Here is a 26894-nt window from a genome sequence, read left to right on the forward strand (position 1 = left end):
TTTCGTGTCACCTACAAATTTTGAAATTTTACCCTCTATACCCAAGCCCAGGTCATTAATATATATCAAAAAGAGCAGTGATCCTAATACTGACCCCTGGGGAACACCACTGTATACTTCCCTCCAGTCTGGAAAACATGGTCGACTTGCTAATTTAGCAATATATTCACCACTTACATAGGAACAGGAGTAGGCCATTCAGCCTCTCGAGCCTGTTCCATCATTCAATTAGGTCACGGCTGATCTGTATCTTAACTCCATCCACCCACCTTGGTTCTGTAGCCCTTAATACTCTTGCCTAACAAAAATTGACCTTACATGATACACGTACAGTAAGTCAAACTGTGCTGCATGTTAATGTTCTATCAGCTCCAACTATCTGGTCACAATCTTCCAGTCCACCACTATTCTTTACTTTCTGTCCCTTAGTCAATTTTGTATCCACGCTGCCACTGTCCCTTTAATCTCATGGACTTTAATTTTGCTAACAAGTCTATTATGTGGTACTTTAACAAATGCCTTTAGATAGTCCACATACACATCATCAACCTCACTACCCTCATCAACCCTCGCTGTTACTTCATCAAAGAATTCAATCAAGTTAGTCAAACAGGATTTTCCTTTAACAAATCCATGCTGACTTTCATTTATTAACCCATACTTTTCCAAGTGACAATTAATTTTGTCCCAGATTATTGTCTCTGAAGGTTTCCCCATAACCGATGTTAGGCTGACTGGCCCGTAATTTCCAGGTTTATCCCTCTCCCCTTTTTTGAACAGGGGTGTAACAATTGCAATCCTTCAGTCCTCCGGCACCATCTCCATATCTAAAGAAGATTGGAAGATTGCGGCCGGATAGTTGGAGCCGATAGAACGTTAACATGCAACACAGTTTGACTTACTGTACGTGTATCATGTAAGGTCGATTTTTGTTAGGCAAGAGTAGTAAGGGCTACAGAACCAAGGTGGGTGGATGGAATTAAGATACAGATCAGCCGTGACCTAATTGAATGATGGAACAGGCTCGAGAGGCTGAATGGCCTACTCCTGTTCCTATGTAAGTGGTGAATATATTGCTAATGTACTGGCACCATGGTTGTTGTAGAATTTTCTATTCATTTTTGCAATTCGACCATATTTTCACAAGTAAATTGCTGAGGAACTTTACATTCCTGAATACGCATATATATGTAATCAATCTTGTAATTACTTTGATTCTTACCTTGGCACTTTTTTCTTAGATCAAAAAGTTTTTGAGCATCTCAGAAACCAGTGCGTTGGTTCTTTGATATTTCAATCACCTCATCAGCTACATCCCAGCATGCCTGGTATACGCTTTGTTGGTTCTTGCACCTACCATTTGACTCGAATACAACGTTTGTTCAAAGCACCAGTCTATCAACTAACATATGAGGAGCATTATCCTGTGTCTACCATTTTCTTTGATGCTTTTTTCTATTTATTTTTCCCACAAAAATGCACACTGCATAGTGTTAGTCATGCTGGAACTGCTATTCATAACACTTAAGAACCATGCTATACATTTGTTCAGTGGCTCCAGTGGATAATTACACTTGCATTGTAATTGGCTTATTTGGTGCGCGTGCCTTTATTGTAACAAATGCAAGACCAATGAGGGGAAAAGGAGCAAATGCATGTAAAATCAGCTTATGTTATAACACGACAAAAACAAAAAGTAACCCATGCTGTGGACACTAAGAAGGAATTCAGGGCTGTATTGTTTTTTGAATACTGATGGTTTTGTTTTTCACCGGCTGGGATGATAGTAATTCAATGAATGGCCTCTTTGATGTTGTGCTCTGGAATGAGTTTAAATCCACCTGAAAAATACCCAAAGAGTAAGTAGAATACAGGGTGTGTAGGAGACAAGAGAGTCTGGGTGATGGTCAGTGATGCTAGTGAGAAAGCCCTTCTGACTGGATATTGCATGGCTAGAGCATTTATGACCTATGGGGTCTGCCACTGTTTTGAAAGAATGGTGGGAATACATGGTCACTGCTGTGATATCAAACATTGTACAGTATAGTTTACAATCCTGAATTTGTGATGTGTAGTGAATATTGGTTTCCAACAAACATTTAAGCAATATTTCCTCTGTGTGTACAATTAAAGAGAATTCTTTAACTTATTTGTGGAAGTTTATAATGAGAGCTTAACAAAATACTTTTTCTTTAATTTTACACAGAAAAGTACTATGTGGTATATTTTCCTAATGCGCATTGAAGAAAACTTGAAATTAACTACACCTCCAGGTAGTTAACATAGATTGCGTTTACACCTTCACCCAGGGAAGAGAAAAGTAGCATCTCCACAGATAGACAGCAAAGTAGCTTGGCAAAGAAGAGATACTGGGTAGGCTCACCCAAAATTGGGCCTTGGGCTTCATCGCAATAATTCGGGCGAGCAGCCAGTGGCTTCCAGAGGCAGCTTGCCCATTTGAAGCGGATAAATTTCCGGCCACTTGCCTCGCCGCCAGCGGCCCTCGGCTAAGCCCCGAGTAGGAGGGAGGACAACATGGTGGGGGGGTGGGTGGGTGGGGGGGGCCGCAATTGCAGACCAATAGCAGCCCGCAGGAATGCTCTGGAGCTGGGACGAATATTCTTGCTCCTCCTGGCTCCAGATCAAACTTTAAAAAAAAAATTACTCACTTTTTTTCCTTAGTTGCTGCTGCTTAGCCGCATGACCGCTGATGATTCCTGAGGGGAGCAGGCGCAGTGCCTGATCCGCTAAGTGTCGGACCCCATTTTCTGGGCAAAAATATGGCACAACGAGGAACGATTCTGCCCTGATTGTTTTTGAAATGTTGTTGAAACGGTGCATTGACATTGCTGGGAAAGGCATTCATGGCTGAGGTATTTAACCTGCTGTAACTTACACAGGCAATATTTTAATTTAAAGGCATTAAAGGAAATTTTTCTAATGTTACCTTTCATAAACCCAGCCTTTAGTTAATACACTCTGCGTTTTCTGTGAACGTTTAGGTTGAAATACTACAGTATAGATACTGTTGGATTGTCAGACGATGACGGGCCAGGTTTTTGTTTCATTTGCCTCAGTCACTGTTCCCTCATTCAACTAAATTGACTTGCAATATCTGAAAAATGTTGCCACAACTGTGACCATGACACATACATGAAGAATTTCAAATGGGTCTGACACTTAATAGTTATTAAATTCTATCCAGTTCACAAACCCAAAGGGATCTTGTCACTTTTTCTGATGGGAGACAAGAGAACTGTTACAGTCTTGCACTCTGTTAAGACTTAGCTGTCAGTGAATTGGTATAAAATGGGGCTTTATGAACGCTGCAATGATAAGAGGAGAATTGTAAATACAGATGAAAACCATTTAATTTCCTTTCTGGGAAATGACTTCTTTTGCCCTTTTGACACCTGCAGGAAATTGCACCAGCAGTTTGAGATGTATAAGGAACAGGTAAAGAAGATGGGTGAAGAAGCACAGCAACAACAGGAACAGAAGAGTGATGCACCCACCTGTGGAATCTGTCACAAAACCAAGTTTGCCGATGGCTGTGGCCACATCTGTTCATATTGCCAAACAAAATTCTGTGCCCGTTGTGGAGGACGGGTGTCACTGCGATCGAATAAGGTAGGACGTCTTTCACTTTTAATCAATCATGACTGTATAATGTCATTTTCATTGGCTGTTGGTTCTGATCATTTGAAACACATTTTTAGATTAACAGCCTCCCTTGTTAGATATTTATCCTGAATTCTTTTAACTAATTTTAGTTTCCAGGAGTAATTTTACAGTCTAATCTGTCCAGATCAGATGTTTGAATCTATTTAAACATTTTGGCCTCAATGCTATGTTAAAAGATGTGTAGACTTCACTTTCCATCTTGTACTGTACCTAGGTGTCCTGTTTGATCATTATGACCAAATAACTCTCTGAATCACGTACGTGAAATGTATTTTTCCTCTTCCCTTATGGTCTTCTCCTGCCATGCACCACTCCCCAGCCAAGAGGATGGGCAACTTGTTCCAACGCCCCTGCCAATGATTCATCTGAGACATTTACGAGGATCAGTGTGAGTGAGGTCTGTAGTGAATCACTCACTAATTTGTGTTTTTTGTTACTTTCTGCTTCACCTTGTCTCTGCTTAGCAACTTCTTTAATACAGGGTCAGGATCCAGAATTTGGTTGTGGGGAATTGAGGGACATGAACCTGTAGGCTATACATTTGTCAAATGTTTTTAACTACAAAAATAATTTCTAACTTTAATATAAAGGATAATTTCACAAACTTGCACTCCTAAGGCAGAGCTTCCCTCAGCGAGAGTGCATGCTGGGAATTTAGATGGGATCTGGATCCACTTACCACAATTTTCCTGGGGGTGCCAGAATTCCCTATAATTGCTCCTGGCGAGCAAAACTCTGCACCAGCAACTCGAATTCCTAAAATTACCTCTATTCTCTCCACCATTGCAGTGGTTAGATCATAAAGGAGGCCTTGTTTTCAACACATTTTTCCACCCATAGGTTATAGTTTAATCCTTCTTTTCAGTTTCTCTCTTGGCCGTTTGAGTGGCAAATGCCATTTGTCTTATTACCCGTTTATTTAAAAAGGATAATGTTGAGCCCTTACAGCAGTTTCCAAATTAGCATAATGATATTGAAAAGAACAATTCTGCCCGATTATGTGAAAAGAGTTCAGTGCAGCTGCAAGGTGCCCTTGAGCATCATCGCGTCTGAATGTCAAGCTCAGACTGTGCAGGTAGTTAAAGTGCCAAAGTGCGTATGCAATTTGTATTTATCCTATTCGTGCTGCACAAACTATCTGAAATTATTTTAAATGATTACGGCCCATCGGTATGACACCAAATCCATGTTATCACTCATTTAACTCAGTGAGGAAAGCACCATTATCTCTGTATCCAAATTAGCATTGTAACTAAGTGAGCAGACTTGAATATGGGTTATTTCACTGCTTTCACCTCTGGGACCTGGGTTTGAATGCAACTTAGATTGACGGGATAAAGGCCTCTGTGTCTGCTGTGCTGTAAGGGTCCCGTGAGGAATGAATTTGGACAGCCCTGGTGCATTTCCTGCTGATTCTGGGTCCAGAGCACAAAATTTACCCACAATTCAGCATTAAATGGGCAATTTCCTTCAGGCACACCACAGCAATGGCTGATGTGGGAAATAGAAGTCTCACTCTGGTAGGATGCACTGTCATAGAGCTTTATGATCTAGCCACTGCAACGTTGGAGAGTATAAATAGCAACTTTATAGTAGTGTAGTATAGTAATTTTAGATATTTGTATTCCTGGAATTTGCATTATTGGAACAGAATACAGGGAGTTTTTACGCTGCATCGAGCCTATGCTATATCTGACCTGTCTGTGCTTGATACAGAGAATGAATAGACAAAATAGAAAGCAAAACCTAAATAGAAAAATCGAAACAAGAGTACAATTTGCTAGATTACTCCAATAATACAAATTCTAAAAAATGTTCTTTTAGATTCTGCAAATTTCTCATTTATACAACTCATCTTTTAAAATATACATAACCCATTTTTGCAGATGTTCCATGAAAAAATTTAGAGGTTGAAATTTAACTGCGGCAGGGGCATAAAAACGGCGGTAACAGATTGGCCGCTCGTTAGACACCCGCTGAAGTTAGTGGAAAGGGAAATCGGGTGGGTTGTATTACATTATCGGCAGCCGATCCACTACCACCGATACTGTGCCACCACCGAAATTGAAGTTTACCCCCTTCGTGTTTTGAAAGCTCAATCCCTTTGGATCTCGGAGGGTTAAATGAATGGGAGGCGCAATTGAGTAAGTTTCAACTTGTCAGTGGTATATGGTGTCACCAGCATAATGAAGGCATTTGAGCAATGTAGAAAATGTCAATGGCTACAGAGCATGAAATGTCACATTGAATCAGTGAGACGTTCCACTTAGATGAATAAGGTGTTTTTTCCCCATAATGATATAGGGACATAAATGCTAAAAGTTCTGGGACAAATGTTATTTGTGCCCAAGCCATGATCAAAAAAATGGTTTTGATTCATGCTCTGCCTCTCTCTTTTGAGATTCTACTCTTGATTGGCCTCCATTCTGCTATGTTCCATTTAGATGGAAAGATTGCACTTTTACACGTAAAATGTAATTAAGTACATGAATTGAAGTCAGACACGATTTTAACTCTGAATGCATTCGGGGCAGGCGAGAAGCCCCCCGCAGAGTGATCAGTGTGAGGCTCGGGCCATTTTAACTCTTGGGGCTCATTTAAATACTGCAACCCTCTCTCCTGCCTGAAATAAGCGGGAATGACATCAACACCGATGGGTGGGAATGGGAATTGGGGCAGAAGCTGGACACTGCCATGGATCCAAGCGTAAGGTTAGTGCTGGGGGAAGGAGGGTTATCAACAATTGCCTGAGCTGGGATGCAGAGGGAAGGCCGGGGCTAGGGAGGCGCAAGGATTCTTTGCGGGGCCCGGAGGAGCAATCCTGTTCCTCCTTGTCCACAAGGAATCCTCACCGAAATTTTGAAAAATACTTACTTTGACCTCTTATGGCCACTCTGCTGCCTCATGCCAGTTCTCACTGGCGGCTTTTGTGCTATGCGTGGCTCCCGATTTCTGCAGTTAAAATCGTGTCACGGTGCCGATTATATTATAGGGTTGTAACTATCTATTAATTTAAATCGATGGAAAATCAAATTCTATGGGCTTGCAATTCCTGACCAGAGCTCACTGCAAGAGCTACTCCTCACCGGGAAATCCCACTGGGGAGTCAGCTGCGTGGTGAGTTCCTGTCACAATCAATGCTCCGTTTCTAACCTCCCCTTCCTCTCTAAGGCCTCATTGCCGCTCTGCTGTGAGCCCACTTCTGCCAACACTCCCTGTTTGAATCCATTCAGTCTAGTTTCCGACACACCCACAGCACCGAAACTGCATTGGTCAAAGTCATGAGTAGCATACAGTTTGATTGCACCCGCAGTGAGTTATCCTTCCCCAACCTTGGCATGGTCTTTGATACAGTTGACCATTCCACGCTCCTCCACTGCCTCTCCTTTACTGTCCGCCTTCATAGCATCACCCTTCCTTTGTTGCATTCCTACCTGTCCCAACATGCCCAGCACATGACCTGAAATTGCTCCTTCCGCACAACTATGTGGTTACCATTTACATGGTCCAAGCCCCCTCATTTTGCTCATTATCTGCAAGCACGGGGTTAGTTTTCATGTGTGCCAATGAAACTGAACTTTACCTCTCCACAACTACCCTTGACTATGACAGTCACTGTGGTTTCTGCCTGTCTGATATCAAGTCATAGAAGCAGCAGAATTTCTTCCAGCTAAACACTGGTAAGACTGAAACTGACTGTTTGTTTAGTTCTCATCTGAAACTCTACATCCTTGCCCCGAATTGCATTCCTCTTTGTGGCTGATATCTAAAGCTGAATCTCACTGCACAATCTCTTGCTGAACTCTGAGCTGAGCTTCAAACCCCAGATCTAATCTGTCATCAAGAACTTTGCTGCCCCCATCCTTTCCTGAAAAGATTCTCGCTTACTCATCACTCCAATCCCCTCCGACCCCCAATGACTCCCCAACCCCCAATACACTGATTTCAAACTTCTCTTCCTTATTTAGAAATGCTTCTATGGCCTTGCTCCATTGTTACAAGCATGTAGTTGGTAAATGCATATACCAGTAAGGAATATGAATCAAAGAGCTGGCTGGAGATTTACCACCATGCCCAAACGTTATTAGGTGAAAAAATTTCAGCTTGTCTCTGAACTGTATTACATTAATCAGCTCAGAGTACATTCGCAGTTACACAAACCAAGCCAACCCCTATTGAGTGAATGAATTAACTTCTTGCCAGAGCCATCAAAGATGGAATTAAATATAGAAATCTTTGAAGTAACATTATTAATACATCTATGATAACATGAAAAATACCTTCAAGAGATTTAGCATTAAGGAGCTCGTGAAATACTTGGCACATAGGTAACTGGCAGAGTTCCGATTGTTTTACACTGGATCACCTGGGTACAGGGAATATCAGAAAATCAGGCAGGTTGGTGGGCTAACCTGTAAAACAATCCGTCCAATTTTCGTCCATTAATTTAAACATTAACCTGTTTATTTTAAATAGATTACTGCCTCCGCTTAACCGTGAGCAAACACATTTGATACAAATTATTCAAGCATTAAAACAATAATAGTAGTGTGTCCCTCGAGAACGATGGTGTCAGCAAAGAAGGAAGCATAAGTTCATGGTAGATGGGTGCGTTGATGACTATGCAGGCCGATATGTGACAGACATTGTCTACCACAGCCACGTTCCTGGGGAGGGGGGTTTCTCCTGTTGATCCTTATGATGTTGCCGTTCCTTCCGTCTGTCGTGTCTTGCTTCCAGACTGGCATGGCGTTGTAGCTCAAAGCCCGTCACTCCTTCTCTCACTTCAGCATGTCATTGCCATCTGTTGGTGGCTAGGGGTTTCCAAGAGTCAATGGCCATGTTACACTGCTTCAAGTGAACCTTTGGTGTATCTTTGTGGCTCCCTTGTTGTCCGTCCTGCTGTCTTCTGCCATCTAATAGTGCTCTATAAAGCACCTGCTTCAGTAACCGTACATCGTCCATCCTAACAACATGTCCAGCCCAACGGAGCTGAGCATTGATTATCATAACCTCAATGCTGATGCTGTCAGCACATTTCAGTTCTTTGTTGTTAGTGATCTTATCCCGCCACCTAATATAAAACAACTTGCGAAGACGTCTTTGGTGAAATCTTTCCAGTTGTTGAGTGTTCCATCTATAGAATATCCATATTTTGCAACCATACAGGACATTGGTAAGGACAACTACTTTATAAATCTTCAGTTTAGTAGCAACCTTGACACTTTGTTGATTCCAAACACGCTTGGACAGTTTACCAAAGGCCACACTTGCTTTCTGTATGCAAGCCGTGACTTTCTTATCAATCCTTGCATTATCAGATAGTACACTTCCAAGATAAGTGAACTCCTTGGCCACATTCAATTTAGTTTCATCAATAGTGATTGATTGTCTAACATGTGGCTTCCCACGAGCTGGTTGATACATTACTTCAGTCTTCTTCAGGCTAATAGTAAGCCCATAGTTACTATAGAAGCTGCGAGTCTATCCATCATTAGCTGAAGGTCCTCTTCAGAATGCGCCGCAGGTGTGCAGTCATCAGCATACAAGAGATCTTGTATAATTTGTTTGGAAACTTTAGCTGTTGCTCACAATCTTGATAGTTCAAACAACTTCCTCGTTGTGCAGATTCATATCCCAACTCCTACATGAAGGTCCCTCGTGCATCATCCAGCTTAGCCGCATAGAAGTGTGCGAATAAAGCAGAGCCCAGTACACATCCTTGCGTCACACCGTATGCAGTCAGACTTCTCTCCTTTCTCTCTCATGTACTCCTCCCATCCTTAACCCCTCCGTCCTTGCAAACTACCCTCCAATCTCCAACCTTCCTTTCTTCTCCAAAGTTCTTGAATGTGTTGCCTCCCAAATCCATGCCCATCTTTCCCACAACTCCATGTTTGAACCTCTCCAATCAGGTTTCCGCCCATGTCACAGTACTGAAACGGCCCTTATCAAAGTCACAAATGACATCCTATGTGGCTGTCACCATGGTAAACTATTCCTCCTCATCCTTCTCGACCTGTCTGCAGCCTTTGACACGGTTGACCAAACCATCCTCCTCCAACACCATTCCTCCATTGTCCAGCTGGGTGGGACTGCCCTCACCTGGTTCCATTCTTATCCATCTAGTCATAGCCACAGAATCACCTACAATGGCTTCTCTTCCCACTCCCGCACCATTGTCTCTGGCGTACCCCAAGGAGCTATCCTTGGCCCTCTCCTATTTCTCATTTGAACGCTGCCTCTCAGCAACATCATCCAAAAACACAATGTCAGGTTACACATGTAGGCTGACGACACCCAGCTCTACCTCATCGCCACCCCTCTCGACCCCTCCACTGGCTTTGATTTGTCATGCTACTTATCCGACATCCAGCATTGGATGAGCAGAAATTTCCTCCAACTAAATATTGGGAAGACTGAAACCATTGTCCCGGCCACAAACTTCTTCCCGAGCCACTGTCTGAGGGTGAACCAGACCGTTTGCAACCTTGGCGTTCTATTTGACCCTGAGCTGAGCGTCCGACCACATATCCACTCCATCACCAAGACCGCCTACTTCCACCTCAGTAACATCACCCATCTCCGCCCCTGTACACAAGTCCTATTCGCGCATCACCCCTGTGCTCGCTGACCTACATGGGCTCCCGGTCCAGCAATGCTTCGATTTTAAAATTCTCATCCTTGTTTTCAAATCCCTCCATGGCCTCACCCCTTCCTATCTCTGTAACCTCCTCCAGACCTACAATCCTCTGAGATCTCCACGCTCCTCCAATTCTGGCCTCTTGTGAATCCCCGATTTATTTTAATCACTCCACCATTCGTGGCCCTGCCTTCAGGTGCCTGGGCCCTAAGCTCTGGAATTCCCTCTCTAAACCATCCACCTCTGCACCTCTCTCTCCTGCTTTAAGACTAGAATGGTTCCAGGGATGAGGGACTTCAGTTACGTGGATAGACTGGAGAAGCTGGGGTTATTCTCCTTTGAGCAGAGAAGGTTGAGAGGGGATTTGATAGAAGTGTTCAAAATCATGACTGGTTCAGACAAAGTAAATAAAGAGAAACTGTTCCATTGGCGGAAGGGTCGAGAACCAGAGGACACAGATTTAAGGTGATTGGCAAAAGAACCAAAGGCGACATGAGGAAAATCTTTTTTTTACACAACGAGTGGTTATGATCTGGAATGGGCTGCCTGAAAGGGTGGTGGAACCAGATTCAGATTGGATAAATACTTGATGGGAAAAAATTTGCAGGGCTACGGGGAAAGAACGGGGGAATGGGACTAACTGGATTGCTCTTACAAAGAGCTGGCAAGGGCTCGATGGGCCGAATGGCCTCCTTCTGTGCTGTAACCATTTTAGGATTCTATGATTCTATAAGATGCCCCATAAAACCTACCTCTTTGACCAAGCTTTTGGTCACCTGTCCTAATATCTCCTTATGTGGCTCAGTGTCAAATTTTGTTTGATAATCGCTCCTGTGAAGCGCCTTGGGACGTTTTACCAAGTTAAACACACTATATCAATGCAAGTTGTTGTTGTACAATTCTAGGGGCAGCTCCAAAGTGAGGTGGTGGTTCTGGCTCGGTTCTCCTATTCTTTGCAGAAACGGCATCTCACTGTCTGCCTCACCATTCAAATGCACGAACGGCAAGAGGTTCTTATATTGCGTGGTTGGTATGAACTAAACTCGGCACAGAAAGTTAGGGCTTGTCCATTTCAATCTAAGTACCCTTTTAACAGTGTGATAAGTGTTAATTACTGTCAGTCAACCTCTCTGGCACTGAAAATTAACTATTACAAGTGCGCTGCCTCATTCCTTCAGGTTTTAATTGTTAGAGGTTTTTCCAGAAATGTAAAATTCAGTTTTTACTTTTTCTTTCTGTCTCTCTCTTTTTTTTTTCTCTCTCTCTTAACCCAATCTTTCTTTCCCTCTCTTTATTTCTCCTTCCGTACCTGATTTGACATTGAATTCACCATTCTGACTTTTAACACAATTGTTTGCCTGTTCACTCCGATCCCAGATGTCCAGTAGAGGGCGCTGAGTGGTTTCCATCTCACACTTCCAGTGCAAAATATCATGGAGATTAAACAGGGGGCAAGGGAAAGTCTAACCAATGGCGGGCGCCGTTCGTTGACCGGTTACAGCAAATTCTGTGCCATTGTAAAACTTATGGTCACTGCCAACTGTGATGCTTCAAACCAGCTGCTCTATTCTGAGGTTTTTTTCTGACTTGCATGCTGGAAATTGATTACTCCGCGTGCTTTTAAAGACACAATTTAGGCACTTAGTTAGGCACCTAATTGCTGTCTGTTCCATCAAACGTGAATCTATTTCAAGGACCTCACAATATATCCAGTATAATTACAGCTAATCAGGCTGGTGGAATGTTAGCATACCAAGGAGCAGCAACTGCATATCTACACTGCTAACCATGTTTCAGGCAATGGCAGATGCAGTTGATGCTACCATACATGTGATTAGGGAATGTAGTTGGAAATCAATGCAATTCTCCGATTGTCTGTTCAGTGACCATTGAGGTGAATGCCAGAGATCCCAGATTAGAACCAGGCGGCAAGCGGAGTTCAGCACGTTACTGAAATACTATTTTACCACATGAGCACAACCCAGTCAATAAAGTATTTATCAGAACCTCTCCTATATTTCATAATGTTCCTCATGTGCACAGAGATGTCTCAGAACGCTGTGCACTGCTTGACACAGATAGACCAATGTGCAAACATCCATCCTTTCTAAATAACCCAGCAGGTACAAGGTTCATTCCTTAAACATATTTTCAGATTTTTTTTAAAATGTGAAAATTGATTTTTACTTCCGGTCCAATCATGGGTAAAACTTAGTCCCACAGCTGGACTTGGACTTTGCAAGCCCCTATGCGGCAGACATCTGGGGCTCGATTTTGAAAGGGCGGTGGGATGGCAGCGGGGGTCAATGGGCGCGCGGGTAATCTGACGAATAAAATCTTTCCCACGCGATCGCAAGTTAATTGGTGGTCATTACGTGGCTTCCGGGTTTGCCGTCCAAAAGCTGCGCAGCAGGAGGACTGCGCACCCGCATGACAGGCTGTCAGCTGGAGCAACTCTATTTAAAGGGCCATTGCTCCAAAGGTTTTTGCTGCAGCAAACACCAGAAAACACAATGGAGCAGCACAGGGGCAAGGCTGCTCCAAAGTTCAATGATGCCTCTCTGCAGCAGCTACTGGCCGGGGTGAGGAGGAGGAGGAGGAGGAGGAGGAGGGAACTGTTTTACCCCATGGACGGAAGGAAGTTCCCTGCCTCTGCCACCAAGAAGGCCTGGCTCGAGATGGCAGAGGAGGTCACCAGAAGCAGCAACGTCTTCCGCACCTGGGCCTATGTCAACAAAAGTGAGTACACTTACTGATTCTCCTGCATTCCGTGTTCCACATCACCGCCCGCCCCCCCCCCCCCCCCCCGGGAACTCATTCTTCACTACCAAGATTACTCCGTCACATCACTCCTCACACCCACTTAAGCCTCATCCTCAACTTACCTTCACTTCCTCACCTCCCCATTAGTCACCCCACCACTACCACTCACCCCAATCCTCATCCAATATGATATCTCTGTCTCATACTCTCTGATGCACCTCTTTCACGGTCAGCCTCACCCGAAGCAATGCATTCATTGGCCACTTCACCATCGCTCACTCACACATCTGTACTTTCTCCCCTTCTAGGAGAAGAGAGCTCAGATTGCACACGAGAGGGGGAGGAATGGAGTGGGGGGTGGGGGGCACAACAAATAGTGGTCCTCACAGAGGTGGAGGAGGAGGCCCTGCAGATCATCCACACCCTCGAGTGCCTGTCCGTCAGGGACGCCGAGACTGGCATCCCACAAACGTCTGGTGACACAACTTTAACATTCTTCACACGCAATATGATTTGACGTTAACAATGCTTGGCATGTTGAACACCTCAGTATGCTCATCGCAACATGACACATCTGTGATAATGCTTAATATTGCCTTCTGTTCTCTTACAGGGCCTTCAGCGACCGCTGTGACGGCAGAGGGCGATTCCTCAGAGGAGCTCCAGGTCTCTGAGGGTGCACCGTCACATCTTAGTGAGCAATCCACCAACGTAGATACTCACACCTCGGTGGGTCCTAGTAGTGAGTTAGTTGGGGTTGATACCTGGTGCGTCACCACACACAAGTGAGCACGAGCAGACACTGGTGGCAGGGGCAGCTGTGGAGAGTCCACATCAGTGGGCGCACTCCTCTCCAGGCTCTGCTCAGCTGGACGCAGAGGCTAAACCCTGGGGGCCATCCTTTAAAAGGAGAATGATTGAGGGACAGCAGCATATTTGCGAGGTACTGGAACAGGTGCCATGCGCACTCTCCACAATAGCACAGAGGATGGAGGAGTCCAACTCCTGCATGAGTGGAATGGTGGCACAGATATGGGAGGGAATCCCTGAGACACTGTCACAGCGACGTGAGCAACTGTCTGAGACAGTGTCGCAGGTAAGTGCAGGAATGTCTGTGATGGAGAGAAGGCTAGCCCCCATGGAGTTTCAAGCACAGCTCACAAATGAGTCCATTCAGGCCTTGACAACGGCCTTTCGAACTCACGGTGAGCAACATTCTGCCACCTTAAACAGGCTGACAGATACTTTAGAAGTGGCCTTCCAAGGTGTCACACATGTCCTCCATACTGTTGTCTAGCAGGGTGGTAGGAGTGATGTGGACCTGGCCCAGGAGAGGGATGATGACGAAAGGGGACATGGAAGTGGGGACGCCACTCAAAGTGCTCCCACCTATCACCTGTTGCCCCCCTCTCAACCAGTACCCGCAATGCTGCCTCCTCTCCAGGTGGCCGAGTCTGCCCCTGCACAGGTACAAGTGGAGCAGTCTTTGGAGGGGCCCTCACAGGCTCCAAAACCCAGAGGGCATAGGCCGAAAGCATCTAAGCAGTCAGGACATGAACACGAGCAACCTGCCGCTACCTTTGCTGCAGCCACAGGGCATGCACCACGTAGAAGTAGTAGGAAGAGAAAGGCTAAGATTTTGTGATCACAAAGGTTATGCACAAGGGTGTCTGACAGACTGTCATGTTTTTCATTTATATTTGCTTTTTGTTATATTCACATTAAATGTTATCATTCTCACGTCTTGCCCATTCTTGACTGGCTTTTGTGATAGGGCCCTTTCATGAGGTTCACCATGAATGGCGACACTTGATACCACCCATTGGGTCACTTTACAGTGGATGTATATGTAGTTGCAGGACTGTTTTGTGCGGGGGGGGGGGGGGGCGGGGGCTGGTGTTGGCGCTGCTCTATCCAGGTGGTGTGAGGACTGGAGTCTTCTCACTTTCTGATGTTAGGAGAACCGTTCACATATCAGTGACGCCCTGGCCTCACGAGCAGCCAGGTGAGCCGCTGCTCTAGCCATGGGTTCATCCTCCTCCTCCTCCTCCTCCTCCTCCTCCTCCTCCTCCTCAATGTGGGTGGCAGATGTGGACAGGACCTCTTCAAGCAGCACCCCTCTCTGTTGTGCAGGACACAACACACTACTATAATGCGTCCTGCTCTGTCTGGTTCGTATTGAAGCGCTCCCCCAGAACGATCAAGGCACCTAAATCGCACCTTCAGCAGTCCTATCGCATGTTCAATTATAGACCTGGTGGTGATGTGGCTGTCGTTATATCGATGCTTTTGCTCGGTGGTGGGGTTCCTCAGAGGTGTGATGATCCATGTGTGCAGGGGGTATCCTTTGTCCCTGAGGAGCCAGCCCTTGCAGGTGTTCGGTGCATGGAAGAGGGGCGGGATGATGGGCTCCTGGAGGATGAAGGAAACGTGCCAGCTGCCAGGGAATCTGGCGCACACATGAAGGAATCTTTTTTGGTGGTCACAGATGAGCTGAGTGTTGATGGAGTGATACCCCTTTCTGTTGATGAACAGTCCAGGCTCGTGTGGAGGTGCTAATTTTGCTATATGGGTGCAATCAATTGCACCCTGTACACATGGGAAGCCAGCCACAGAGTGGAATCCCACTGCCCTCTCTGTCTGGCTGAGTTCGTCCATGGGGAAGTTGACCTACTACGAGGGTCTACGAAACAAGCCATCGGTGACCTGCCTCATGCACTTGTGTGCAGACGACTGAGAGACCCAGGCGCTGTCACTGGTGGCACCCTGGAATGATCCGGTGGCGAAGAAGTTAAGTGCAGTGGTGACTTTAACAGTGACAGGTAATGAGATGCTGCCAGGCCCAGCCAGGAGCAGCTTGGCATGAAGGAGGCTGCAGATATCTTCGACCACCTGGCGACTCACTCTGAGCCTCTGTATACACTGCTCCTCAGAGAGATCCAGGAAACTGAGTCTCGGCCTGTAAATCCTCTGACGTGGTAGTGCCTCCTGCGACATCGCTCCCTCTGTTGTTCCCCTCTCTGCTCTTGTGCAGGTGCCTGTGGTGCAGCACTGTGTTGTGGAGCCCCAAGTGGTGGAAGTGCACGCTGTGCCTGGCGAGGATGGTGATGTTGCTCATCCTCTGATGCAGTGGTAAATGCAGCCATGGCGCCCCCTCCATCCTGATGGTGTCAGTTTGAGGGGGTCCAAAAATTTGGTAAATATGCATAAACAGAAACATTCTGAGTGTAAACCAAGAATTTTCAGTCTAAACACAAAGATCCCCCAGCCAAAAGTTTGTCTGAGACACCTAAGTGCCCTGCTCCAATAACTTACCACCATCAATATCCTGGGGGTCACCATTGACCAGAAACTTAACTGGACCAGCCATATAAATACTGTGGCTACAAGAGCAGGTCAGAGGATGGGTATTCTGTGGTGAGTGACTCACCTCCTGACTCCCCAAAGCCTTTCCACCATCTACAAGGCACAAGTCAGGAGTGTGATGGAATACTCTCCACTTGCCTGGATGAGTGCAGCTCCAACAACACTCAAGAAGCTCGACACCATCCAGGACAAAGCAGCCCGCTTGATTGGCACCACATCCAGGACCCTAAACATTCACTCCCTTCACCACCGGCGCACAGTGGCTGCAGCGTGTACCATCCATAAGATGCACTGCAGCAACTCGCCAAGGCTTCTTCGACAGCACCTCCCAAACCCGCGACCTCTACCACCTAGAAGGACAAGAGCAGTAGGTACATGGGAACAACACCACCTGCACGTTCCCCTCCAAGTCACACACCATCCCGACTTGGAAATATATCGCCGTTCCTTCATCGTCGCTGGGTCAAAATCCTGGAACTCCCTTCCTAACAGCACTGTGCGAGAACCTTCACCACACGGACTGCAGCGGTTCAAGAAGGCGGCTCATCACCACCTTCTCGAGGGCAATTAGGGATGGGCAATAAATGCCGGCCTTGCCAGCGACGCCCACATCCCATGAACAAATTTTTTTTAAATCCCCATCTGTCAAACGGGCATTTAAATGTCCAACTGGCTGTTGCCTGAAGCACATCTCCTCGAACATGGAGTGTTTCCCACAGCACGGGAAACAAACTGAGGTTGAATTAAAATCACACCCCTGCCTCAATCGCCACAAAATTAACGACTTAAACAAGATCAATGATGTCAATAAATGGTTTAACTATCGTCCCCCCCCCCCCCACCCCCGGCTTTAATTGCCGGCGGGACTTCCGGATTCGTGAAGCACGCGCCCACACCGGTGCGTCTGTGACAAGCTTGGAAGTCGGTGGGTTGGAGCCAGCTTCTGAACCCACTCAGGATTTTCCCAATTTTCGCACACCTCCCCTCCCGCCCCCAATGCATCCGCAATTCCATTTTAAAATTGGCCCCCTATGATCTTCTTCAACTTTGATTGGGAAATTGATTGCTTTCATACGCATCTTCCAAAGCTTTCTGTGTAACTTATTCAGTGGGCTAGACCAATGTTGAATCCAACTCCACTGGCCCGTTCCCCTCAGTCTCTATCAGAAACGACTGCTATAACACACACCAGCATGCCAGTTCCATGTATAGAAAATTGATGGAGGTACTGATTGACACAGGCTCCGACCAATTGGAAACAGATGGGATTAAACAATGGCAGACAGAAATGGGTAGGTGATGCAGGACTTGTGTTGCATGAGAGAGGGAAGGAAGTGATTCCATTGCTGCTAGGACACAAAAAAATGGAACTGGCACCGGCTGCAACTATTAGGAATCAGATATGAGACTGCACCAGAATGGACCTCTTCATCCCTATTCTGCCTATTATATGCAAGCCTCCCATTGACTGAGCTGTTTCCTCAGTGGCACAATGGTGAAGTGACTGCACATGGCTTTGTGAGAACATGCTACCTGTGACGTGTCAATTGCACGTGAACTAGCTCCAAAGTGGATCCAATATTGGTGTGAGTGAGGACAGGAAAATTAAGGGAGGGAACAATTAGCATCGGGGCGCAATGCAACCTCTTCGGCCGTTTTGGCCTATGGCTGGCTCTGCTTAGTTCCTGATGCTCGTCCTTTTGGATATGAATTAAAATTAAATTCTAAAGTAACCATGGTTAGAACTGCAGTACAGATTGAGTAAAATCTGACAATTCATTCTCATCAATGGGGTTGAGTTGAGGTCAAGCACAAATGGTCAGAAGATTGAATAATAAGTTACTTCAGGCTGTTGTCAGAGTTTGGTGGACAGCTTGAATGCCATTGGTAAAAGTTTATGACCATGTTGCCTCCCTACCCTCTCAGTTAGGTCTCATGGAACTGTATGTGGCATGGGACATCTAAAGCAGGGAAAGAAGTAAAAAAGAACTTTTGAAAAATTGTACGACAGTCCTTTGAAAGCCTCAGAAAAGATTTTTTGGTGCCATGGCAACTGTCAATTTTTCTGAAACTGAAGTTTTGACGAATTTATTTCAAGTGTCCTATTGTATTTTAGAGTATTCAGCATTAGAACATTTAAATGGTAGAAAGTAGCACATACTGTAAAATAAAAATAAGGATTTTTTTCCATCCATAATTTGGATGACACTTGCTCCATTGATCTGACCCCTTTGATCTGCTTTTGTACATGTCCTTGTGACTGATCTAAGGATGTGTTAATGGAAATCTGGGAACAGGTCCCTTCTTATTCTTTTAGCTAATGATGGTGCTTAATGCAGAAAGACCCAAGAAACGTGAAGAGGAAAAATATAATTTATTTTTTTAAAGAATGTGTTATTAAATTAGTAAGAAAATACTATATTTGATTTCTCTAAATGGAAAAAAATGACACCTTTCTACATGGGATGAAATATTTCAGTGCTGTGCTGCTATATGATTAATGATTAATACTGTTCTTTTGCTACAGGAGCTTCCTGAAGTTTATTATTAGTGATCATTTATTGAGAATTAATTTCTTAAAAACATGGGGGTGATGCTGATTGGGTCATGATGCATCAGGACATTGTAACCACATTTCTTTTTGAATAAATTTTGCAACACATAGCGCTGAAAGCAATTCTTTTCTGCTGATCTTTCTTAAGTCTAACTCACATTGTTGCTGCGTAGTCAAATTGTCCCAATTTATTGTGTTGCAGTAAACTACTTTTCTGTACATCTTTGAATTCTGCACAACTAAGCTAATGTCAAATTGTCATCCCAATGTTATTTTCCATGGATTTCTGTTGCCATAAAATCTGGATTATGAAATAAGTTTATGTACAAATTTCTGCCTATACTTTGAAGACTTTTCTATTCTATTGAATTTTATTGTACCTGGCAGCTGTGTTCCATTGCTCATTGTATCTCTGAAATTTTCATTACAAGTGTTACATTTAGCGTCTATCATTGCTTTTACTTCAGTGTTTTATAGCTCGTGAATGCTGCCAGTTATATGTTCTAATTCTGATATTGCTTACTACTATTTTATGCTTCACTAAATAATAGTATTTTTTCTTTCTCATCCCTTTGTTTCCCTTCCCTTCTGCCTTTCTCTTTCGCTTTCTTGGATTCTTGCTCCAGGAGGACAAAGTGGTCAGAATCTATTATTCACTATATTGTATTTAGCTTTTAAATTGTGTTGATGTATTAATTTTTTTTGTTCAACTGATTTTAAAACTGGTTGCCTTTTTTGTTTTGAGGATTTCTCTTGAATTGAAAGTTAATACTCAAATAACTAAAGTGTTGAAGTAGCACAGCTAGATGTAATAGATCCATATGTTAAAGTGTCAACAGCAGGAGCTTGCCTGGTGGGTACAGTAGTTAAACATATTGGCGATTGTGGTACTGAGCCAGACAGACTTGGAATATTTCAGATTAAGTCCCTGAGTTGTAGCGAATCTCTCTGGTGTTAGTACCACCACAGATGAAATCCTGGCAGTCATATATGATCTTTTCTAGTAGACAAGATTCCACTTTAGATACTGTGTGAATCTCCACGGACAATATTTCTTCATATCGCTACATTGTTCCTCACAGATCACCAATACTACACTGTTTGTAATGCAGTATACATGTGTATAAAATAAAATTGACAATCTAATAGTACAACATGCTAGTTCTATAATGCTTTTATCATGCAGTGGGAGCATGCTTATTTGCTCCTTTGACTCCCGAGGTAATAATTTCTTGAACTCAGGAGATGACGGGACTATTGTTTCCCCATAGTGTGGCAAAATTGAATGCAAAATACCTTTGAGCCAAACCTCCTGGTGGTCAATTTAAGAGTGATATTGCTGAAGGATGTGGAGCAGGTCAAGTGTCTGCCTGCTACCCCATTCAAGGAATGGTGGAGGGATTTAAAGATGTGAGAAGAATAACTCCAATAGTTATTAAATAGAATAGAATATAGCATTTTACAATAGCAATGTCTTTGTTTCTGATGCAATCAGGACAGTGGAAGGAGAAATGTTTGTGCCAGATTTTGGTTTCCCTGGCAGTTTATCTCTTCTAGTTTTAAACTTATCACTGCTGTTTGGTTTGAGGATTTCAACATTCTTCACTCACGAGTTGAGGCACAAGGATCGATGGTTGCACTCAGCAAGCCTTGCTGCACCATTGGCTCAGTGCCCTGCCCACTCATTGTGTAGCTTGTATTTCATAAAATACTTAATACTTTGTTAATAGCCTGCACAGGGAGCAAATCAGATTCTCCAAGTTAAACGTTCCCAGACTTGATTAAGTTACATGTATATTGTAATGTATATGTACATGTATATTCAGGAGAAACTTCTTTACCCAGAGAGTGGTTAGAATGTGGAACTCGCTATCACAAGGAGGAGTTGAGTCGTTTAGCATAGATGCATTTAAGGGGAAGCAAGATATAAACTTGAGGGAGAAAGGAGCAGAAGGATATGTTGATGGGTTCGATGAAGAAGGGTGGGAGGAGGCTCGTGTAGAGCACAAACACCAGCGTGGACCTATTGAGCCGAATGGCCTGTTTCTGTGCTGGACATTCTGTGTAATTCTGTGCAATATTCTGCAGCTGGTATGTGCACACTTGTGCCTAACTCACTATAATATATTTTTTACATATAGTTAAGATCTGTTCTACAGTATGTATGTGTGTATGTGAAAAATTTAGCTTCTGAGGTTCAAAACTGAGCAATCAGTTTTTATTACTCATACAAACTGGTAAAGAAATCTGAGGTGCAGTGTTCCAGGACAATGTGTGGTGATAACGTGTGGTGTTCCAGGACAGTGTGTGGAGATAACGTGTGGTGTTCCAGGACAGTGTGTGGAGATAACGTGTGGTGTTCCAGGACAGTGTGTGGTGATAACGTGTGGTGTTCCAGGACAGTGTGTGGAGATAACGTGTGGTGTTCCAGGACAGTGTGTGGAGATAACGTGTGGTGTTCCAGGACAGTGTGTGGAGATAACGTGTGGTGTTCCGGGACAGTGTGTGGTGATAACGTGTGGTGTTCCAGGACAGTGTGTGGAGATAACGTGTGGTGTTCCAGGACAGTGTGTGGAGATAACGTGTGGTGTTCCAGGACAGTGTGTGGAGATAACGTGTGGTGTTCCAGGACAGTGTGTGGTGATAACGTGTGGTGTTCCAGGACAGTGTGTGGTGATAACGTGTGGTGTTCCAGGACAGTGTGTGGAGATAACGTGTGGTGTTCCAGGACAGTGTGTGGAGATAACGTGTGGTGTTCCGGGACAGTGTGTGGTGATAACGTGTGGTGTTCCAGGACAGTGTGTGGAGATAACGTGTGGTGTTCCAGGACAGTGTGTGGTGATAACGTGTGGTGTTCCAGGACAGTGTGTGGAGATAACGTGTGGTGTTCCAGGACAGTGTGTGGAGATAACGTGTGGTGTTCCGGGACAGTGTGTGGTGATAACGTGTGGTGTTCCAGGACAGTGTGTGGTGATAACGTGTGGTGTTCCAGGACAGTGTGTGGTGATAACGTGTGGTGTTCCAGGACAGTGTGTGGTGATAACGTGTGGTGTTCCAGGACAGTGTGTGGAGATAACGTGTGGTGTTCCAGGACAGTGTGTGGTGATAACGTGTGGTGTTCCAGGACAGTGTGTGGAGATAACGTGTGGTGTTCCAGGACAGTGTGTGGTGATAACGTGTGGTGTTCCAGGACAGTGTGTGGAGATAACGTGTGGTGTTCCAGGACAGTGTGTGGAGATAACGTGTGGTGTTCCAGGACAGTGTGTGGTGATAACGTGTGGTGTTCCAGGACAGTGTGTGGAGATAACGTGTGGTGTTCCAGGACAGTGTGTGGTGATAACGTGTGGTGTTCCAGGACAGTGTGTGGTGATAACGTGTGGTGTTCCAGGACAGTGTGTGGTGATAACGTGTGGTGTTCCAGGACAGTGTGTGGAGATAACGTGTGGTGTTCCGGGACAGTGTGTGGTGATAACGTGTGGTGTTGCAGGACAGTGTGTGGTGATAACGTGTGGTGTTCCAGGACAGTGTGTGGTGATAACGTGTGGTGTTCCAGGACAGTGTGTGGTGATAACGTGTGGTGTTCCAGGACAGTGTGTGGAGATAACGTGTGGTGTTCCAGGACAGTGTGTGGTGATAACGTGTGGTGTTCCAGGACAGTGTGTGGAGATAACGTGTGGTGTTCCAGGACAGTGTGTGGAGATAACGTGTGGTGTTCCAGGACAGTGTGTGGAGATAACGTGTGGTGTTCCAGGACAGTGTGTGGAGATAACGTGTGGTGTTCCAGGACAGTGTGTGGAGATAACGTGTGGTGTTCCAGGACAGTGTGTGGAGATAACGTGTGGTGTTCCAGGACAGTGTGTGGAGATAACGTGTGGTGTTCCAGGACAGTGTGTGGAGATAACGTGTGGTGTTCCAGGACAGTGTGTGGTGATAACGTGTGGTGTTCCAGGACAGTGTGTGGAGATAACGTGTGGTGTTCCAGGACAGTGTGTGGTGATAACGTGTGGTGTTCCAGGACAGTGTGTGGAGATAACGTGTGGTGTTCCAGGACAGTGTGTGGAGATAACGTGTGGTGTTCCAGGACAGTGTGTGGAGATAACGTGTGGTGTTCCAGGACAGTGTGTGGTGATAACGTGTGGTGTTCCAGGACAGTGTGTGGTGATAACGTGTGGTGTTCCAGGACAGTGTGTGGTGATAACGTGTGGTGTTCCAGGACAGTGTGTGGAGATAACGTGTGGTGTTCCAGGACAGTGTGTGGAGATAACGTGTGGTGTTCCAGGACAGTGTGTGGTGATAACGTGTGGTGTTCCAGGACAGTGTGTGGAGATAACGTGTGGTGTTCCAGGACAGTGTGTGGTGATAACGTGTGGTGTTCCAGGACAGTGTGTGGAGATAACGTGTGGTGTTCCAGGACAGTGTGTGGTGATAACGTGTGGTGTTCCAGGACAGTGTGTGGAGATAACGTGTGGTGTTCCAGGACAGTGTGTGGAGATAACGTGTGGTGTTCCAGGACAGTGTGTGGAGATAACGTGTGGTGTTCCAGGACAGTGTGTGGTGATAACGTGTGGTGTTCCAGGACAGTGTGTGGAGATAACGTGTGGTGTTCCAGGACAGTGTGTGGTGATAACGTGTGGTGTTCCAGGACAGTGTGTGGAGATAACGTGTGGTGTTCCAGGACAGTGTGTGGAGATAACGTGTGGTGTTCCAGGACAGTGTGTGGAGATAACGTGTGGTGTTCCGGGACAGTGTGTGGTGATAACGTGTGGTGTTCCAGGACAGTGTGTGGAGATAACGTGTGGTGTTCCAGGACAGTGTGTGGAGATAACGTGTGGTGTTCCAGGACAGTGTGTGGTGATAACGTGTGGTGTTCCAGGACAGTGTGTGGAGATAACGTGTGGTGCTCCAGGACAGTGTGTGGTGATAACGTGTGGTGTTCCAGGACAGTGTTTGGAGATAACGTGTGGTGTTCCAGGACAGTGTGTGGTGATAACGTGTGGTGTTCCAGGACAGTGTGTGGTGATAACGTGCGGTGTTCCAGGACAGTGTGTGGAGATAACGTGCGGTGTTCCAGGACAGTGTGTGGTGATAACGTGTGGTGTTCCAGGACAGTGTGTGGTGATAACGTGTGGTGTTCCAGGACAGTGTGTGGAGATAACGTGTGGTGTTCCAGGACAGTGTGTGGTGATAACGTGTGGTGTTCCAGGACAGTGTGTGGAGATAACGTGTGGTGTTCCAGGACAGTGTGTGGTGATAACGTGTGGTGTTCCAGGACAGTGTGTGGAGATAACGTGTGGTGTTCCAGGACAGTTTGTGGTGATAACGTGTGGTGTTCCAGGACAGTGTGTGGAGATAACGTGTGGTGTTCCAGGACAGTGTGTGGAGATAACGTGTGGTGTTCCAGGACAGTGTGTGGAGATAACGTGTGGTGTTCCAGGACAGTGTGTGGAGATAACATGTGGTGTTCCAGGACAGTGTGTGGTGATAACGTGTGGTGTTCCGGGACAGTGTGTGGAGATAACGTGTGGTGTTCCGGGACAGTGTGTGGAGATAACGTGTGGTGTTCCGGGACAGTGTGTGGTGATAACGTGTGGTGTTCCGGGACAGTGTGTGGAGATAACGTGTGGTGTTCCAGGACAGTGTGTGGAGATAACGTGTGGTGTTCCAGGACAGTGTGTGGAGATAACGTGTGGTGTTCCAGGACAGTGTGTGGAGATAACGTGTGGTGTTCCAGGACAGTGTGTGGAGATAACGTGTGGTGTTCCAGGACAGTGTGTGGAGATAACGTGTGGTGTTCCAGGACAGTGTGTGGTGATAACGTGTGGTGTTCCAGGACAGTGTGTGGTGATAACGTGTGGTGTTCCAGGACAGTGTGTGGAGATAACGTGTGGTGTTCCAGGACAGTGTGTGGTGATAACGTGTGGTGTTCCAGGACAGTGTGTGGTGATAACGTGTGGTGTTCCAGGACAGTGTGTGGTGATAACGTGTGGTGTTCCAGGACAGTGTGTGGTGATAACGTGTGGTGTTCCAGGACAGTGTGTGGAGATAACGTGTGGTGTTCCAGGACAGTGTGTGGTGATAACGTGTGGTGTTCCAGGACAGTGTGTGGTGATAACGTGTGGTGTTCCAGGACAGTTTGTGGTGATAACGTGTGGTGTTCCAGGACAGTGTGTGGAGATAACGTGTGGTGTTCCAGGACAGTGTGTGGAGATAACGTGTGGTGTTCCAGGACAGTGTGTGTTGATAACGTGTGGTGTTCCAGGACAGTGTGTGGAGATAACGTGTGGTGTTCCAGGACAGTGTGTGGTGATAACGTGTGGTGTTCCAGGACAGTGTGTGGTGATAACGTGTGGTGTTCCAGGACAGTGTGTGGAGATAACGTGTGGTGTTCCAGGACAGTGTGTGGTGATAACGTGTGGTGTTCCAGGACAGTGTGTGGAGATAACGTGTGGTGTTCCAGGACAGTGTGTGGAGATAACGTGTGGTGTTCCAGGACAGGGTGTGGAGATAACGTGTGGTGTTCCAGGACAGTGTGTGGTGATAACGTGTGGTGTTCCAGGACAGTGTGTGGAGATAACGTGTGGTGTTCCAGGACAGTGTGTGGAGATAACGTGTGGTGTTCCAGGACAGTGTGTGGTGATAACGTGTGGTGTTCCAGGACAGTGTGTGGAGATAACGTGTGGTGTTCCAGGACAGTGTGTGGTGATAACGTGTGGTGTTCCAGGACAGTGTGTGGTGATAACGTGTGGTGTTCCAGGACAGTGTGTGGAGATAACGTGCGGTGTTCCGGGACAGTGTGTGGTGATAACGTGTGGTGTTCCAGGACAGTGTGTGGAGATAACGTGTGGTGTTCCAGGACAGTGTGTGGTGATAACGTGTGGTGTTCCAGGACAGTGTGTGGTGATAACGTGTGGTGTTCCGGGACAGTGTGTGGAGATAACGTGTGGTGTTCCGGGACAGTGTGTGGTGATAACGTGTGGTGTTCCGGGACAGTGTGTGGTGATAACGTGTGGTGTTCCGGGACAGTGTGTGGTGATAACGTGTGGTGTTCCTGGACAGTGTGTGGTGATAACGTGTGGTGTTCCGGGACAGTGTGTGGAGATAACGTGTGGTGTTCCAGGACAGTGTGTGGTGATAACGTGTGGTGTTCCGGGACAGTGTGTGGAGATAACGTGTGGTGTTCCAGGACAGTGTGTGGAGATAACGTGTGGTGTTCCAGGACAGTGTGTGGTGATAACGTGTGGTGTTCCAGGACAGTGTGTGGAGATAACGTGTGGTGTTCCAGGACAGTGTGTGGTGATAACGTGTGGTGTTCCGGGACAGTGTGTGGTGATAACGTGTGGTGTTCCAGGACAGTGTGTGGTGATAACGTGTGGTGTTCCAGGCCAGTGTGTGGTGATAACGTGTGCTGTTCCAGGACAGTGTGTGGTGATAACGTGCGGTGTTCCAGGACAGTGTGTGGTGATAACGTGTGGTGTTCCAGGACAGTGTGTGGAGATAACGTGTGGTGTTCCAGGACAGTGTGTGGAGATAACGTGTGGTGTTCCAGGACAGTGTGTGGAGATAACGTGTGGTGTTCCAGGACAGTGTGTGGTGATAACGTGTGGTGTTCCAGGACAGTGTGTGGAGATAACGTGTGGTGTTCCAGGACAGTGTGTGGAGATAACGTGTGGTGTTCCAGGACAGTGTGTGGAGATAACGTGTGGTGTTCCAGGACAGTGTGTGGTGATAACGTGTGGTGTTCCAGGACAGTGTGTGATGATAACGTGTGGTGTTCCGGGACAGTGTGTGGAGATAACGTGTGGTGTTCCAGGACAGTGTGTGGAGATAACGTGTGGTGTTCCAGGACAGTGTGTGGTGATAACGTGTGGTGTTCCAGGACAGTGT

At 45.9% G+C, this 26894-nt stretch overlaps 1 protein-coding gene across 1 annotated transcript in view; it reads left to right on the forward strand.

The window, feature by feature from the left end:
- rims2a (regulating synaptic membrane exocytosis 2a) overlaps nucleotides 1-26894 on the forward strand; it is a 993532-nt gene that overhangs the window by 332325 nt on the left and 634313 nt on the right. The window contains exon 3 of the mRNA XM_067981485.1: nucleotides 3420-3630. Coding sequence (XP_067837586.1) covers nucleotides 3420-3630 — 211 coding nt within the window. The remainder of the gene's footprint in view (nucleotides 1-3419; nucleotides 3631-26894) is intronic.

The sequence above is a fragment of the Heptranchias perlo genome, chromosome 3, assembly GCF_035084215.1.
Source record: "Heptranchias perlo isolate sHepPer1 chromosome 3, sHepPer1.hap1, whole genome shotgun sequence".
In the NCBI taxonomy this organism is placed as follows: Eukaryota; Metazoa; Chordata; class Chondrichthyes; order Hexanchiformes; family Hexanchidae; genus Heptranchias; species Heptranchias perlo.